Source organism: Camelina sativa, chromosome 9, assembly GCF_030686135.1.
Source record: "Camelina sativa cultivar CO46 ecotype springtype chromosome 9, ASM3068613v1".
Taxonomy (NCBI): domain Eukaryota; kingdom Viridiplantae; phylum Streptophyta; class Magnoliopsida; order Brassicales; family Brassicaceae; genus Camelina; species Camelina sativa.
The window spans coordinates 28544854-28563796 of NC_141888.1; the positions used below are offsets into that span (position 1 = coordinate 28544854).

General features: G+C 34.3%; 1 protein-coding gene across 1 annotated transcript; it reads left to right on the forward strand.

Moving 5' to 3' along the window:
* Nucleotides 1-17485: 17485 nt before the first annotated feature.
* On the forward strand, nucleotides 17486-18517 carry LOC147938922 (uncharacterized). Its single transcript, XM_087465808.1, has one exon. The coding sequence runs from the start codon at nucleotides 17486-17488 to the stop codon at nucleotides 18515-18517; it is 1032 nt and encodes a 343-aa protein (XP_087321934.1).
* The last annotated feature ends 426 nt before the right edge of the window (nucleotides 18518-18943 follow it).

An 18943-nucleotide genomic window follows, 5' to 3' on the forward strand; every position in this document is an offset into this window, starting at 1 on the left:
GGTTCAAATGCTGACCGACCCCACGGATACGTCTTCATTGCTTCATCATCAAAAACTCTTTTGGCACTTTCATATGGAATTCTAGAGTTATTATGCAAACCATAAAGTCCAATGTGTTGAAGAAGCAACAGCCCCAACCATTTACGATGATCAAGGTTAACCCATCCCCGGCACACTTTTAATGCTTCCCTGAGTTCAAGTAGCGTTGGACCTGCCCCACCAGGCACTTTCAAAAGTCTGAAGAAATCTTTGTGTTCCTCTTCAAGTTCAAACCGTTCAGTAGGCATTGGGTCTATGTTTAACCCCGTCAGATAATGAAACTCATTCAACCCAAACCTGATAGGTTGACCGCCGACCACAAACCAAAGCTCCTTCTTATGTACCCTTAACTGGTTACATAGTAGGAAATGAACAACCTTACCAGACCAGACGAGTTGGCTATCAACTAGCTTAGAGATTATTCCAATTGGTACATCCTTCGTTTTTTCCCACACATCTAGTCCTATTGATTCCCTAATCTGAGGTAATTCTAACATCGTGAAATTGGTGTTAATTTGTTTAGTATGTAGAATAGACTTCATTTGTGGCCAAAGTCTTGGTGGGTAATCCCTTGCTTCTTCTTCAGAAATATCTTTAGCCATCTGATAGTAAAGCATAAAATAAATCAGCCATAACATATGGCAAACGCAATGCATATAATAACTCCGCCATAATACATAACTCAGTCGTAAAGCATAAGATAACTCAGCCATCCAAGACGGCGACAATCACCCGTAACTCAAAAATAAATAGGAAGACACATACCGGAACTCGAAGACGAGACGGCTTAGACGGAAACGAACAAGACAGCGACGACGAAGAGAAGAAAGAGCGAATGAGGATATCGAGCGAGGACGGCGAGAGATGACGGCGGGAGAGTAGAAAAAGACAGATTATCGCCGGCGGAATTAAGGTTAGATTTCACCGACGATAGGGACAGAGAGTTTTTTTTTCGCGGTTTAAAAACTGTTCACTTTCCCTCTCATTGTAACTGTCGATTCTGGAAAGATAACTCAGCAGTCATAAACGGTATCTCAGCCGACCCTCAAATTAGAATGATTAAACAACCGACTAAACCGAACCAAACCGAAAAAATAATTTTTCCCAATTTGGTATTTTTGTATTGGTATGTTTGCCTAGTTTTCTTATATTCGGCTTATTTCGGTTATATTATGCTAATCTACTTAATTACATTATATTTTGGGTTATTTATTGTTAGATATTCATCTAACCGACCCATAACCGGAAATAACCAAAAATAAATTTCAAAATTTTAAAAAATTTTAAAAAAAATTAATTTCAAAATGGTACTCATATTAGTATATCCATATTACCACCTTAATCCAAACACATTATATCCAAAACCAAACTGTTATATTAAAAACAAGTAATGTTATCTCATCTAACCCTAAACCCTAAACTGTAACCCTAACCCTAACCCCTAAACAACATGTTTTGGTATGTTTGACACATTTTGATCAGAATGTGTAAAAATCACTCTTTTTGTCTATAATTATTATTTTTATTGGTTATAATAATAGTAATATTCATTTTGCCATTCTAAATTTTAATTTTGAGTTATAATAACCTTATTTTACAAATATCTCATAACTCAGCCGTTTAAGTCAATAACCCAGCCACTACTTAGTCAAATTACTGGCCCCTTTTTTAATAATAAATAAAAATACATGAAAAATTTGAATTCAAATTTTTGAATTTATTTTTAATAATAAATCGTTTAAAATATTTTTATTAAGCGTATGGATGATAACAAGAAACATAATTATTGTTTGCGTCTCCCCAACAACCCTTTTTGCATTCCCGAGCGGGTATATAATAAATTAATAGGGTGGCCGTCGGATAACTCAGCCGTAACACCATTATTATGGCTGTTGCATAAGTCAGCCATAACAAAGTTGTTAATTTAACTGACTATCCTAAGTCAGTCGTGTAAAGAACACAACTTAGCCTTCAAGTATATTACTGTCAAACGACGTCGTTCGATATATTGTTTTAGTATAAATTAAGGGATTTGTTGTGATTTATTGCTTCAGTAATCGAGATCAAGTCAAGATGATGGCAAATAGAGATATCTACGGCGGCAACTCCAGGGCTGATGAGAAAACTGCTTCTGAAGCACTAGCTGAGGTAGATCTCTGGACTATCTGAAATCTCAAAGCATTATCTTAATATTGTGTTTGTGGAACTGTAGGAGCTGAATCGTAATGAAATAAATATGAAAATGAGGCGGCGAAATCCGGAGGCGAGACAAGGGCGTTCCAGTCGGGTGTAATTGCGGTGCGGTGCTTCTCGTTGCCACTTCTAATGATCCTACCACGAGAGGAGAACGTTATTTCAGTTGTCCGTATGACATCACAGATGTAAAGTTTTTTGTACTCTTATTTTTGAGTTTTGTGTTCTGTTTCTGACTTTTTTTTTAGTCTAATATGAATTATGTACTATTTGTAAGGGTCCCGGTCAAGGCTGCGGTTTCAGGAAGTGGTGGACTGATGCAGTGCGTGAAGAGTTTAGGGTTATTCAGGAGGAGAAGAATGAGATGAAGCAGGACTTGGATGCATCCAAGAAGCGCATCGAGATTCAAGAAGAAATGATCTTGTATTTGGAAAAGAAATATGACGCGCTGGAGAAGAAGTTTGAGAGCTTGAACAAGTATCTGTGAGATTAGTCAAGCTCCGTTGTTTTTTTTTTTTTTTTGGAATTGATATGAACTTTCTATGTTGTGGTGTTTTATCAATCTATTTTAATAACTCAGTCATGATTAATTATAACTCAGTCATGATTAATTATAACTCAGCCGTCATAAACGATATCTCAGCCAACCCTCAAATTAGAATGACTAAATAACCGACTAAACCGAACCGACCGATAAAATAAATTTTCCAATTTGATATTTTTGAATTGGTATGTTTAATTAATTTCGGATATATTCGGCTTAATTTCGGTTATATTAGGCTAATCTACTTAATTACAATATATTTTGGGTTATTTATTGTTAGATATTAATATAACCGAACCATAACCGGAAATAACCAAATTTTTTTTTGATTTTTTGATTTTTTAAAAAGATATTCAAATGGTAATAATATTATTATATCCATATTACCACCTTAAACCATACACATTAAAACACATTAGAACCAAATCCAAAAATCAAATAATCTGAATCCTACATCTCAAACCCTAAACCCCAACCCTAACCCTAACCCCTAAACGTCATGTGTTGTATGTTTTACACATTCCTGGTGAGAATGTGTAAAAATCAATCTTTCTCTATAATTATTACTTTTTATTGGTTATAATAATTGTAATATTCATAATTCAATTTTACATTTAAATGTTGAAATATAATAATGTAAATTTACGAATATTTTATAAGTCAGCCATGTAAGTCAATAACTCAGCCATCACTTAGTCACTTTGTCGGAATTTTAAGATTTTTTATTCGAATTTTGAGTTCAATTTTTTAATTATTTTGTATAATATATTGTGAAAAAGCTAACTTTATAAATTGATTAAGCGTGTGGATCTGAGCAGGCATAGAATTATTGTTTGGGCTTCCCCAACAACACTTTTAGTAATATCGAGGCACGGCACGAAAGACTAAACGAAGCCGTACCAAGTACATAACTCAGCCATAACTCACTCATCCGTACGAAGTAGATAACTCAGTCGTTCGAAATATATAACTCAGCTATAACATATATGTTTATTTAATATTTAATTATAACTCAGCCGTGTGAAGTACATAACTCAGCTGTAACATTGAAAAGATACTAAACAAAGGACTTTCTTATCCAAGTACAATTCCTACCAAAAGAAATCCAAATTTTTCCAATATCCAAGTACAATTCCTACCAAAAGAAATTCAAATGTTTTTTTACATATCCAAGTACAATTCCTGCCAAAAGAAATCCAAAGGTTTTTTTACATATTCCTACCTACCAAAAGAAATACAAATGTTTTTTACGTGAACTGATTCATAAAATCAGGTGACTCATCGAAGATTTCTGCTGCCATTTTAACACGTATACCCTGGATGTTTTGATCACAGATTCCATCGAAAGACACACCAAGCACTAGACATTCTATAAACTTTAAAGCGTACACGCCACAGTCACCAATCTGTACGTTTTGCGGGACCTTGGAGACTGTCCTCCTCCTGAAGGTAAACTGTTTGTAAGTAGGTGTACGAATTTCGTGAGGAACGTTCGCGTTCATCATTGCTGGAATCATCCGCGTAAACGGCCTACAAGCATTCAGCATTCTAAGCTCACTCTTTTCGGTTACTTGTCCCACGATGCTATCATAGCAATCAATATGCCTTCTGTTGAGATCCACGTGCAGCGCCACCCAGTGATCGCCTCCAGTTTGTGGAGCAATATACAGGTGATCCACATCTTCTATCCACTTCAAATTAGTTTGTTCATCTGATGGAATCAAACCTTTAACTAATTCTTCATAACAATTGCCAGTCATTGTAAAAAACTTGGGTCCGAACTTGAACATCGGATAATGACGGTGAACCATTTCACTGGTGAACCACGGGTCTATAAACGCAATGCGTTTGTTGTGGAATGGGAAGGGATCTTGTTTGTACCTACACCTAAGGACTCTCATAAATGCGCCCAAGTGCTGTACAACAGAAAACTGAGTAGTAAACAACAACGCAGCCATAATGTAATATAAGCCAGACAACGAACACAATAACTAAGACATTAAGATAAACTTACTTCATCAGTAAGCCACCCATATTTACCATATTCTTCTGGCCTCACTGGCCAGTCATTTCGTTCGGCGATTAGCACCCTATAGAATTCAATTTCCATTCCGCCTTTGCCTAACGGGATATTCCTAACAAACAAATAATCACAAGTTAATATAATGTTAACAAGCTGTTATTAACTTGTTAAGCAAAAGGGTCTAAAGGGTCATACTCGACTTTCTTTAGGTACTCCAAAAGTTTCTGCAACTTGACCGGATCAACAGGTGCCAGAGGATCATATATTCCAGGTCCAGGTGAATAGTTCTTCCTCATGCACGTCAGTCCGTTGTCTCCAATATTAGGGAAAATCCAGCTTGGATGATCTTGTTGTGTATTTAATGCACTCCCATCCGCTGACAGCTTAACACTCTCCAGCCTTAAAGCTTTAATTCTATCAAGCCTAATCTTTTCCTCCTCATCATCCTCAGATTCAGGTTCAAGTGAGTTGGCTTCAGCAAAATACTCGTCTGTAATATCTTCTGCACCAGCTTCTTCACCAGCTTATGAACCAGCTTCTCCAGGTACTACAAATTTCAACGGCTTAACACCAGCAGCAACAACAGCAGCAGTAGGATTTTTAGGCGCCCTACTCTACCTCTACCTCTACCTCTACCTCTACCTCTACCTCCACCTCTACCTCCAGCCGCAGCTACTTCTTTGGCCTGCTTTGCCGCAGCTACTTTTTGGGCTTCTTTAACGCAGCTACTTCTTTGGCCTTCTCTGCCGCCTCTAACTCTTTGGCCTTCTCTGCCGCCTCTAACTCTTTAACATTTCTCCTCGTGGAAGGCCGTGTTTTCGTATCAGCTGGTGTCTTAGTAGCTGGAGACTTCTTAGCATCTGGAGAAGTCAAATAGTTCTTTTCCTGTATATTAAAATTATAATAACTCAGCCTAAACATTCTGAAAAATCAGCCATAAAACAAAGATAAATCAGACATTATGATAACTCAGCCTAAACATTCTAAAACCTCAGCCATAAAACAAAGATAAATCAGACATTACCTTCTCTGCCGCCTCTAACTCTTTAGCCTTCTCTGACGCCTCTAACTCTTTGGCATTTCTCCTCGTGGAATGCCATGTTTTCGTATCAGCTGGTTTCTTTGCAGCTGGAGACTTCTTAGCATCTGGAGACTTCTTAGGAGAAGTCAAAGAGTTCTTTTCCTGTTTATTATAGCGAAGACAATTAAAATTATAATAACTCAGCCTAAACATTCTGAAAAATCAGCCATAAAACAAAGATAAATCAATCATTACCGGAACTTTTGGTGGACCTTTTGATGTCTGAAGTTCCTGTCCATGTCCCAGGTTATTTAGTTCCTGTCCCAAAATTAAAGTCTGGTCACTCGTGCTCTTTGGAAGCACGAGCTCTTTCATCTGTTTGAGGTCCGTCTCAAAAGATCCAAGCCTGGTTTCAATCCTTTCATCCATCTTCTTCTCCAGATTCGCCGATACATTTTCAATGTTCCTATCAACGGTGTCAAAACTTGTGTATAACTTAGAGATCAATTCGTAGATAGTACTAACCGACTCATCTTCGATAGTTCTAACCGACCCATCTTCCCCAACATCTTCCTCCTCACTTACCTTTTTTCCTTTCTTCTTCCTCCCCTGTGCAACTCCTTCACTAGTTTCCTGACTGTTGGAAACTTTCATCTTCTGGACTTTCCGCTTCTTTGTGGGAGGAGATTCAGACTCAACAACTGCTTCAGCTTTCTTTTTCTTTTTCTTCTTATCACTCCCCTTAACATCCCAAAAACCTTTAACAAACGTATTCATATGTATGTCTTCGATCAGGCGATCGATTGCTGGGTCGTCTTCTTGTTCTGGCCACGAATGAAATAGCTCGCAGCCATTTTCCTTCATAACCATATTAATCACACGCAGCTGTAACATAAGAGATTATGAAACCCATCAGTAAGTTTTAACTCAGACAAGACTAAAGCATAAATCAGCCATTACTAAAACATAACTCAGCCAACACTAAAGCATAAATCAGCCTTTACTAAAACATAACTCAGCCGTTACTAAACAATAACTCAGCCATAACTAAATCATAACTCATCCACTACTAAACAATCACTCAACCAGATATAAACCTTACCTCACCAAGCGCTTTGATCTCTTCAGCAATTGCAGTTTCCGGCGATGAACGTGTACGGTTTCCACCCCATTGAAGCATCGGTATGCCACCATCTTCAGCTGATGCATTCCCAAACCGTTCTCAAAAGCATTTGATGGACTCATACGCCCAAACCTGTAACACGGGTGTAAACCCACTAAGAGTGTACGACTTTCCCATAGGGTTCAACATCTTTATGGAATCAACAAGAGCTTCAAATGCTGACCGACCCCACGGATACGTCTTCATTGCTTCATCATCAAAAACTCTTTTCGCACTTTCATATGGAATTCTAGAGTTATGATGCAAACCATAAAGTCCAATGTGTTGAATAAGCAACAGCCCGAACCATTTACGATGATCAAGGTTAACCCATCCCCGGCACACTTTTAATGCTTCCCTGAGTTCAAGTAGCGTTGGACCTGCCCCACCAGGCACTTTCAAAAGTCTGAAGAAATCTTTGTGTTCCTCTTCAAGTTCAAACCGTTCAGTAGGCATTGGGTCTATGTTTAACCCCGTCAGATAATGAAACTCATTCAACCCAAACCTGATAGGTTGACCGCCGACCACAAACCAAAGCTCCTTCTTATGTACCCTTAACTGGTTACATAGTAGGAAATGAACAACCTTACCAGACCAGACGAATTGGCTATCAACTAGCTTAGAGATTATTCCAATAGGTACTTTCTTCGTTTCATCCCACGCATCCAGTCCTATTGATTCCCTAATATGAGGGAATTCTTTCATCCTGAAATTTGTGTTTATATCTCTAGACTCTATTTTAGCGTGTAGTCTTGGGGGGTAATCTCTTGCTTGTTCTTCAGAAATAATCACCATCGACATCTGTTATAGTTCATAAGTAAATCATAACATAAATCAGCCATAACATAAAACAAACTCAGCTATAATATAAAACAAACTCATACATAGAGCATAACATAACTCAGCCACAAACACATAACTCAGATCTAAAGCACAAAATATATCAGTCACAACTCAGCCGTAACTCAGTCGCAAAATAAAACAAACAGTAAATCAGCCATCGAATTGAATAAATCTAACAAATCAGCCGTAAACCCTAAAATAACTGAACCGCAACATAAAACAAAAAGTAAATCAGCCATCGAATCGAATAAATCTAACAAATCAGTCGTAAACCCTAAAATAACTGAGCCGCAACATAAAACAAAAAGTAAATCAGCCATCGAATCGAATAAATCTAACAAATCAGCCAGCCGTCATTAACAACGGCGACAATCAGCCGTAAATCATCGAAAAAACCCACATTCAGCCGGAAAACTCGAAATTAAACAGTCGACACATACCGGATAGACGAAGACGAAGAAGACGAAGAGAGAGAGAGAGAGCCAATTGAAGAAAGAGAGTGCAACGACGAAGAAAGACGGCGAGAGATGATGGCGAGAGATGATGGCGGGAGATTGACGGCAAAAGAGTGGACAATGATAGTATCGCCGGCGATGAGAGACGAGAGTTTCGATAATTTTTTTTTCGCGGTTTGAACAGTTAAAACTATTCACTTTCCCTCTCGATGTAAACAAGAGAAAACAAAAATGTGGATCTAAAAAAACTGCTTAATGACGTGTTAAATCATATCTGATGTGTATTTTAATTTGCTGATGTGTATTTTTTTTTTTAATTTTTTACTCCAATTCGAAAAACAAAACCCAAGGGGTAAATTGTAATTACACCCAGGACACTAAACATTCTAGTAATTTTCAAAAGATTTATAGATTTGGATAATAAACCAACTTTTGGATAACATTTCAGTAATTCTTTCTTTTTTTTATCAAGATATTAATCTTACCTATTTCCAACTGAAAAGGGAGAAAGTATGAGAAAATTTTGGTTAAAAAAAATATAAAAAAAAATTATCTTCTCATTTAAAAAAAATTTCCTAATTAAACAAAATTGAAAGCAGTGTTTTGAATAAATTATTTAAATATGAGACTATCTACGTTCATATCGAAGTGAGTATTTACAAAATTTAGAATTAAAAATTAACTGTAAATTTTCCTTAATCTCTTTTTCTATATTTTTGTAGAATTAGTAACTTAAAATTAAAAATAAGTAAATAATATTACAATTAGAATTTTATGAAATATATTTATATATATAATCTTCTTATAATTATTTAATAAAACTTTGTATTTTTTATATAAATTTTGTAATTTTTGATAATTATCTTTTTACATTATTAATATTTTTTAAACAAAATATTTTATTTTTGTTGTAATCAAATTCCTCCTATTAAATATTAACTTTTACACATGTCAAAATCTGAGATTGATAACTTGACACATGTCAAAATTTTGTTAATGGCTAACTTTCAAAACCCAACTTTATATATATATATTTTTTTTTTTTTTTTTTTGTCAAAACCCTTTGCTTCATTCAATCAAAATTTAAAGTCGTTACAAGTGCAGAGAATGAGCAAGAGCCAAAGTTTGAAACAAAACAAGAACAATACAAGAGGCATTCCCCAATGCCAAGAGATGAAAAGAAGAAAACATCAATTGTAGGATCCAAGAGAGCTATGAACCAAGAGCTTGGAAGTCTAATGGCACATGTGAGATCAAGGTACAATGACAGGCCATCCTCGAGAGCTTCAAAGGACAGTTGAGTGGTCACGGTCATCTGACTCTGTGACGTTGAAAAAGGAGTCAAATCATCGATATCCACCAGGGTGATAACCCGCAGTAATAGGTCAGCGAAGATTCCGGGAACTATGGTTATGTAGTCGGTTAAGGGTTGCTTTGATTCCCAAAGCATAAGGGTTGGATCACTTCGGGAAAACGCAATAGATACTATTTGGTATGGGATCCTTATGAAGGGGGTTGCTAGGAGAAGATGCTTGGAATCATCATGTGACCAGCTTAACTGGTATTCGTCATTGAACATAAGGCGTTCAAGATCAATAATACCGCTTTTGCTAGAGCATATCAAAGAACAGAGACCAAAGATCCGTATATCTTGATAACCAAACCTCAAAAACCTAAAGATAGCTAAAGCCAGATTCCAAGTAAGATATATGTCTAACCAAAGCAGCACTATTGTTACCTTACTCCAATGGAGTCTTCGACCATTGAGTAGAGGTACGCGGCACAGGGCTTGGCGATGGTTAGACATGGACGATGAAGAGGTGGACTTGGGCTTGCTAATTACACCAACTTGAGAAGAATAAGTGGGCTTGGATCGTTTTTGCACTAATGGGCCTAATTTGGGACCTAGGTCCACTAGGGAAAACCCTAGGTTCCCAAGAAGAAGCCGCAAAGGATGGTGGTACTGACGGCCGCCCGTTGTTTGTGGAGAGGTCTGCGATGCAGGGGAAATCTCCAAAGAGTGATAGATCAGCGGGAATCTGCAATGGCCGTGGCAAGATTCGTCATTGGTGACTAGGTCCACTAGGGAAAATCCTAGTTGTTGAACCGATTATTGAGATAGAAAGAAGCAAAGATGGCTGTCCAAAGATGGCGGAGAAAGCAACTCCGGTGAGTGAGAGGTCGGTAGAAGCAGCCGGTGTCTCGGTTTGAGTTGACGAAGAAATCTAGGTCCCTGAGATTGCCAAAGTAAGAGGTGGTTAACTATGTTCCCTGAGATTTGCGAAGAGATACTCTTCTGTAAGTGATAGATCAGTGGGAGGATACGGTGGTCTTGGTGTAGATCGGGGATAAATTTTATTGGGTTTTGAAAAGAGTTAAAAAGGGGAAACAAATGGGGAAGAAGCTTAAAAAAGATCGGACTAAAGAGAACAAGAAATTGTCGAGCAGGAGAGAGGACGAGCAGATCCTGACGCTGGCGAGCAGAAGCCTCACCGGCGCCGGAAAACTTAGATGGGAAAGTCTCCTCGATAGTCGTGTCTGGGAGCGATGAAAAAAGTTTTTTTTTTCTTTTTGCAAAGGACTTTTGTAGCTGTGTATGTCACAGCAACAATCTCTCACCCAACTTTATATAAAACAACATAAACCAGCGTATTAAATCTTACAATTCAATACCAAGATCTTAAAAGTATATTAATTAGTAGTTAATTATTTTATTTCACCTCTCATCTAACAAATAAGATATGGATTTTCTTTAAAAAAATTACTTCTAAATTTTATATTTAACCTTTATAAACATAATACATAAATATTCTAATTTTACAGATTTGAAAAGATATATTTTATTATGATGTAATTAGAAATTTTTAATTTATAAAAGTGTACAGTATATATGTAAATATGACATAATAATTTATCTTAATAAAAAAAATATAATAGCTAGCAGAGTGAGAGGGTTAGTATTAATATTCTATTTGTTGTAAAATAAGTGAAATGGAATTGTTAATCTCCTTTAAAAGCTCTAACTATAATTTATAATTCTAATACTAAATAATCAAGTTTGTTAAACATGTTAAATCTATAAGATACTAAATTCTATTTTTTTAAAAATTTTAATACAAAGTTAGTAGACTATAATTTTTAAAATATTATTATATGTAAAAATAAACTATTATCTCGTGGTGTACCACGGGTTAAATTCTAGTGCTAGTATATATTTAATTTATATCATTATTAATTTATGATATTTCTGGGACCATATTTTTACATATCGAATTGTGTCATTTTTTACACCGACCCAACTCGGAACCAGAAAAAGTTATTATTTTATAGCAAGTATTAATTTAAAGATATTTTACTGTATATAACAACGATAAGTCAATAATATACTACATTGTAACAGGGATTTTAGTCGGATATCCGGTGGGTGGATATTCTTTGCCAACGGATCGGATACGGATATGTAAAGTAGATAACTGGCGGATCCGGATCCGGATTTGGAAAAACCCTGGATATCCGGATCCATCTCAAGGCTACTACTTAGAGACTCCATCCAAATATTTATAAAGTTTTTAAAAGTTTTTAAAAGGTATTTATAAAGTATATATATAATTTTACACACACACATATATATATATGAAGTTTATGTATAGTTTTATAAGATTACACATATTTCAGTTCTTAATGGTATTTTTAATAAAGTTTTTAAAAAGCGTATTTTTCAAAAATGGTATTAGAAAAGATGTATTTTTAAAATTCTATATATATTTAAATATATAACATAGAAATTTTCTAAATTCAATTATAAACTTTTCTTTATTCAAATCATTACAATATCAAATTATATATCGTATTTTAATACAACTATACATACATATTTCTCGAATTTTTTATTTTTTAATTGTTCACCTTGTATAATTGGTCCTTCTATGAAAAAATGTTAGATATACCATTTTGTTGATATCCTTTTTCAAAAATACCACTTTTTACATAAAAAGCATAACTCATTGTTGTTCCCATATCCACCAAAAAGCTTATGTACTACTCTGTTTTCTTTGGTTTTCTCCAAGAGTCACCACACCTTCGTTAAAATGTTTTGGCTATGCTTTAGTCATTTTATTTGTACATAAATATTCACCAGTTTGATTAGTGAATTACACATTTCAAAAAAAAAAACCACTTTTTTGGTCATTTTCATTTTTGTCCTCTTTTACACAATTACAATGTGTTAAATTAATTTCTAGAATTTTATTTTTTAGGTTTCGATTCTCTATTTTATATTTAGGATAAAGTTTTGAGTGGGTAGAGTTTAGTATTTGAAGTTTAGAGTTTGAAATTTAGTTATATTGTATATTAAAAGAGTATTATTGAAAATAAACAACAAAAAAGGGTTTTTTGCAAAAAAGTATAGTAAAAAAGGGTATTTGTGCAAATGCCCCTAGTTTTATTTGGTATTTTTGATCATTCGAGGTAAAACAAATATATTGTAAATAATAAAGATGAATATTTACTATGATTTCAAAAATTCAGTTTAAGTTGTTCATATAAACTAATACATAAACTAAATAGTTAAATAATTAAAATTCAAATTATTTTGTATGTAACAAATTATATATATTTCATATAAAATCATATGAAGTGCAATCAGAAGCTTTAAAAAAAATTCCAAAGATTAATTTTATCTTTAATTTCTTTTATATTCTAATAAATTATATTACTAGGTTTAATTCTAATGATTTTCTCTTTGTAGTACAACTGGATTGGAAATGGAATATCAAATCTCTTTTTATATAGAAAAATCCTTAAATTACAAAACTTGAATAAAATAAACATAAGAATGATCTTTATAGAATTATATGTTGGATCACAAGAACTAATTATAATGATGGGTCTACTAAAAAAATGTATTACAACTTTTTTGGAGGTAAGAGAGAATTAAAAAAATTAATTTAATTGTAATTACAATAGTTTATTTCATTAAAACATTGTATACTTTTACAAATAAAATAATTGTGTAAGAAATAATCAAACATCTAGATAAAGAATAAAGATGATTTCTTTAGCTTGATTATCTTATTGTGCAATGATCAAAATTAATATCTTTTTGAATCTGCATGACAATTTTTTTTGTATAGCCATCAAATTTTTATTATACATATTAATTTAAAATTGAAAATAATAAGAAAACAAAGAAGGAAGGAAGCAATACATAAAACAAAAAGATATCCAACCAAATATATAATTAAACACTTATGATGAGTTGTAAAAATTAAAAAAAAAACATTTACAATGAGTTTTCAACCCATACAAAAGACATAAGCAAAACAAAGAAAATATATAGAATTTGAGATATGGTGGAGGAGGATGTGAGAATGGTTATTTACAGGATTTGAAGTGATAGAAGTTATATTTCTAAAATAATTTAATTAGAGAAGTTACAATTATAATTGATAGTATGTTTAATTGAAAATGAATGGAGGAAAACAATAGTCAGTTCACAATTTATGTAATTTCAGATACAATTTAGTAGTAAATAGAGAATTTAAAGTATAAGTTTATGTATATGAGTAAATGTGTTGAATTTTAAGTTTAATTTAAAAAAAATTATATTTTAAAATGTTTTTACTTTTATCTTTTCTTTTAGCTAACTTGACCAGTTGTTGATCTAACCTGAGGATTTTGATGAGTTGACTTTTTCTTCTTAGTGATATTTATTATAGCCTTATTCTAAATGCCAAATTGATGTATAGCTTTATATGACAAATTGCTCGTACTTTTCAAAGTTACAATTGAATCGAAACATACTTTCTTGAGCAATCTACAATAATTATTTATTATTATTTGTGGTTACTACACTATCTGATATCATATGATAGGTTATTGAAAAGGTTTATTTTTATCTTGTCAAACAATTTATCGGATAACACCTAATTTACTTTATTATATACTGCTTGGTATTTAAAAACAGTAATAAATTATCATTAAAATATTTAAGATGTAACTTGCTCAATTCCTTAAAACATTCTTAAAAATGATCGAAAATCAGTCTTCATCTTCCTTAGATTAGATGCTACTTCCTTCGTCTGCGTTTGGTAGGGCGACGAAAGGCTACTTCCTTCAATCGACAAATCACACTCCTATGCTTTGCTTGCATTAATTCTTGGAATTGCTGGGGTGGCATGACGAATTTTGCGCTTAGAATGAGACGGATGACCTTTCATATTGATTTGAACATAAATAGACTTTCCCTGGGATTTATTTACTAAAGGGTAGTTCTTTGCATCTGGAATTGTCTATTTCGGTATTCACTCTTGTAAAGGGCCGCGGCATGTGATGTTTGGACATAGAATCGAGTCCTTGTGAATGGAGATCTTTCGATTCTGGAGAGTAAGCTTCAAGCTCAAGATCTCATTTGTGATCTTCTTCTTCGGCTCTGACTCTCTTATTTTGACTTCTTTCCTTCTTTTCCCGTAGGATCTCCCAAGAAATCAAAAAAAAATTAGTTTGGAGAAATCACAACGGAATCATAAATACTAAACTCTATAAACTCAAAAATTTATTGATAAACAAATTTTGTTGCAAAACATTTCAATAAGGCACATAGTGAAGATGAAGAGAATGTTGATGTAGTAATGTCACACTTATCTTAGTGATGAAAAGTGATTGAGTTTGGTAATTGTTTTTTTTATTGTGTTAACTGTTTTTCATTTTTAAAGGTGTTAACTGTTGGTAGCACATGTGATCAGGATTATTTATTGTGATGAGGGTGGTGGAGGAGAGTGGCATATAACACTGATGCACGCTTACACGGACAAAAGCACCGGTAAGGATCTCCTTGAGGCCACTAGAACGTTCCACAGCTCAATGATATGGCACGAGCTTGTTCGAGGCGAACTCCTTCGTCGTGACTTCACATTGAACGACTTCCACGTAACGTATATATCTTGTTAAAAATATCCTTTTTGATATATCCTTTCTCAAAAATACTCTCTTTTTTGGCTATTTTTATTAATGCCCTCTTTTAATTTTTAATAACCATTTTACCCTTAGATAAAAAATATTTTAATCAATAAAAAGAAAAACAAAATTTTTCCGCCAAAAAAATATTTCGACATATTTTCCTGCCAAAAATATTTCGAAAAAAATTTCCCGCCAAAAAATTTGATAAAAAATTTCGACAAAAAATTTTTCCGCCAAAAAAAATTTAAGGTTTTTAAAAGGTTTTATAAGGTTTCCACCTTATAAATTAAACACCTTGTAAAGGTTTTTACAAGATTTTTTAAAAAGTTTTAAAATGTTTTTTAAACACCTTGTAAACGCTTTTACAAGGTTTTTAAAGGTTTTTAAAAAGTTTTCAAATAGTTTTTAAAAATATTTTTAAAAGGTTTTTAAACACCTTGTAGACGCTTTTACAATGTTTTTAAAAACCTTGTAAAAGTTTTTATAAGGTTTTTATAAGGTTTTTAAACAGGTTTTAAAAGGTTTTTAAACACCTTGTAAACGCTTTTAAAAGCTTTTTAAAAGCATTTACAAGGTTTTTAAACACATTGTAAACGCTTTTAAAAGGTTTTTAAAAACGTTTACAATGTTTTTATAAGGTATAAATTTCAATATTTTTGGCGGGAAAAAAAAAATTTGACGGGAAAAATTTTCGATTTTGGCGGGAAAAAAAAAATTTTGGCGGGAAACTTTTTTATTTTTGGCGGGAAAATATTTTCGATTTTTGGTCATTTTGTATATAAAAAGGGGTAGTTTTAAAAATGGTCAATATGAATGGGTATTTTTAAAAAGAGGTATGGAAAAATGGGCATTTTTGAGAATGCCCCTTATATTTAATATATTAAAATTAGAAAATCAGAAAAGACAAAAAAAAATTCTAATGAATGTTTTAATGCTAAATTTTCTTTTTTACAACTAAACTCAAAACTATTTTCATTGAATTTAGATCATTAATCATTTATTAAATAAGGGCAAATATGTATAATTCAAATTTTAATAAATTTATGTGAAATGTGTCAAAATGACACTTTTTGTGAAAGAGAGAGAGAGTACATAAAAGTAAGGTTTCACTCTCTCTCTTTATTGGTCTACTTGGCAATATAATTTTTTTAAATTACAATTTGAAAATAATTAATTTTATTTAAAGACACAATTAACAATATATATTTAGCTCACACTTTAAAATAAAATTATAACTGAAAATAAAATAAATTATGCATTAACTATATTCCACCATTCAACTTTATTCAAATACAATAAATTATAATTGTAATTCCCATAATTCTAAATGTAAATAAATTATAACCCATAATTCTACATGTAATGTAATTTTCATCAATTTCTTCTCATATAAATAATCTTTCGGTCTTTTTGCTGAATTAGATGTTTGCGGATGAATAATAGATATGGAGGACAAAAGAAGACATAGAAGTGGCAATGATTGTAATGAAGTTGTCTTCACGCTATTGAATGGCAGGTAAAACACATTTATTCGACCTATAAGGATACTAACATTTATAAGTTTGGTTCTGTTAGAATTTATATTAACTTGCCAAACCTGTAGGAATGAATCTGTAAAGTGTCGTTGAAAAATCAAACAAGATACCCTCTTTTGGGCTTAGAATCCTCTTTTTCGGATAGAGTATCTCCTCTATAGAAAATAGAGATTTGATCGGAAAAACACTTTCCCTTAGTGTGAATCTAACCGATTTCATCGTTTTAGTCAGTCTTTCAAGTTCTTTTGTCGGTGGCTAGGGTTTGTTCTTATCAATTCCAAGAAGATATCAGATCTGAGATTTGGGTTTCTCGTAATTCGGTCGTATTTTGGAGTAGAAGTTAATCGTTTTTTCTCTCTGGGTTCTAGAAGAAGAGCAGTTTAGATCCGTAAGTCACCATGTCGTCGGCTATGGATAAAGCGATGACGGCGATGTCTCTGGAGGAAGATGATTTACCGTTTGATATGCCGGATTTACCGCAGTTCAGTTCTGGAGAGCAGAACGCCTTGAGTTTGGTGGGGCGTCTGCTGAATCCGAAGTGTCAGAGTATGTCGAGCTTAATCTTCAATATGCCAAGGAAGTGGCAAAAGATAGGAAGAGTTAGAGGGGTGGCTCTTTCCAAGGAACGTTTCTAGTTCATCTTCAGGTATGAACACGACTTGATAGAGGTCTTGGAAAAAGGTTTTCAGACTTATGACTAATGGGGCTTGGTGATGGAAAGATGGTCGGAACATCCTTCTCCCGACTCTCTGCAGTTCGTTACCCTCTGGGTACAGATAAAGAATATCCCAATCAACTATTATACTAAGGAAGCTATCACCTTGCTTGGTGAATTGGTGGGACAGGTTCTTAAGGTGGTGTTCGTTCCCACGCAGTCACAGAACAAGGACTTTGTTCGGGTCAAGGTGAGATTTGATGTCTCAAAGCCACTAAGGAGATCTAAGGTTGTTAATCTTCCGGGTGGATCTTCGACTTCGGTGAATTTCTATTATGAGAGGGTCCACAAGCGGTGTTTCAAATGCCAAATTCTCATCCATATAGATGAAGATTGCCCAATGGTTCTCAAACTAAGGGATGAGCAATTCCTGAATATAAAGATGGGCCGTAAGGTGGAAAAGGCAAAAACTGAGTTGGTTATAAAAGAGGATGATCCTCTCTTTGGTGTTCTGAGAGAAGATCAGGTTGGCATTCATCCTTTGCTAGGAAGACCAAGGATTGCTCCAGATGTCTTGGAAGGAATGCGTCAGTATCTGAGACTAGCTAAGGAAGAGGAAAAGGAGCTTAAAATAGAGAAGGTCAGAAACTCGGTAGCGGAAGTAGAAAAAGATCCTTTGGCTCAAAAAACAATACTTCGCCTTGAGCCAGCGCCTATCATTTCTTCGGATTATTCTAGAGGGAAAGGTCCAGTATTCGGTTTTGTCCCTGAGGAGGTGGTTTCTCCGGATATTGGGGCTTCTGATAAGTTGATGGCAGGAGCGATAAACGCTGAAAGAAGCAGATTGGTTTATGACGAAAGAGCTGACTATGCCCATTCTTCTTTGAACTTCCAGTCTTGTCCAACGGCTTATGCAGCTGGCTTCAATGAAGCTAGCTCTTCCGGGACAAAGACTGTGAAAAGGAAGGGTAGAAAAAGACCATATGTCAGTCGTAGAAAGCCAAAGCCTAAAGTCTCTGGAGAAGGTGTGGGAGAGATAGGAATCAGGCAAGGTTTATCAGAAGGGGCTCAGGGTAAGAGGAAAGCTTAGAGTAGTGCAAGCGATCAAAAAGTTGCAAGGCGCAACAAACAAGAGGTGGTCCCAAAGGAGGGACCGTCCAGTATCTAATGAGCATACTGAGCTGGAACTGTCAAGGGTTGGGGCGGCCTCAGGAATTGATAGTTCAGCGTCTCATGGAAATGCGTAAAAAAACATTTCCCTGAGATTTTGTTTCTCATGGAAACTATGAACATAAGGAATGTGATTGTAGAACCAGTGGGCAGATGTGGTGGCTTGGCAGTTTTTTGGAAAAAAAGTATCACTCTGGAGTTTCTGTCAGTGGATAAGAATTTAATTGATCTTGGGGTAGTCTTTGGCAACAAAAAGTTTTTTGTATCTTGTATATATGGGAATCCTAGAAGCGAGCTTCGTCACTTGGTCTGGGAAAAAGTAACTAGAATCGGTATCCTCAGAAAA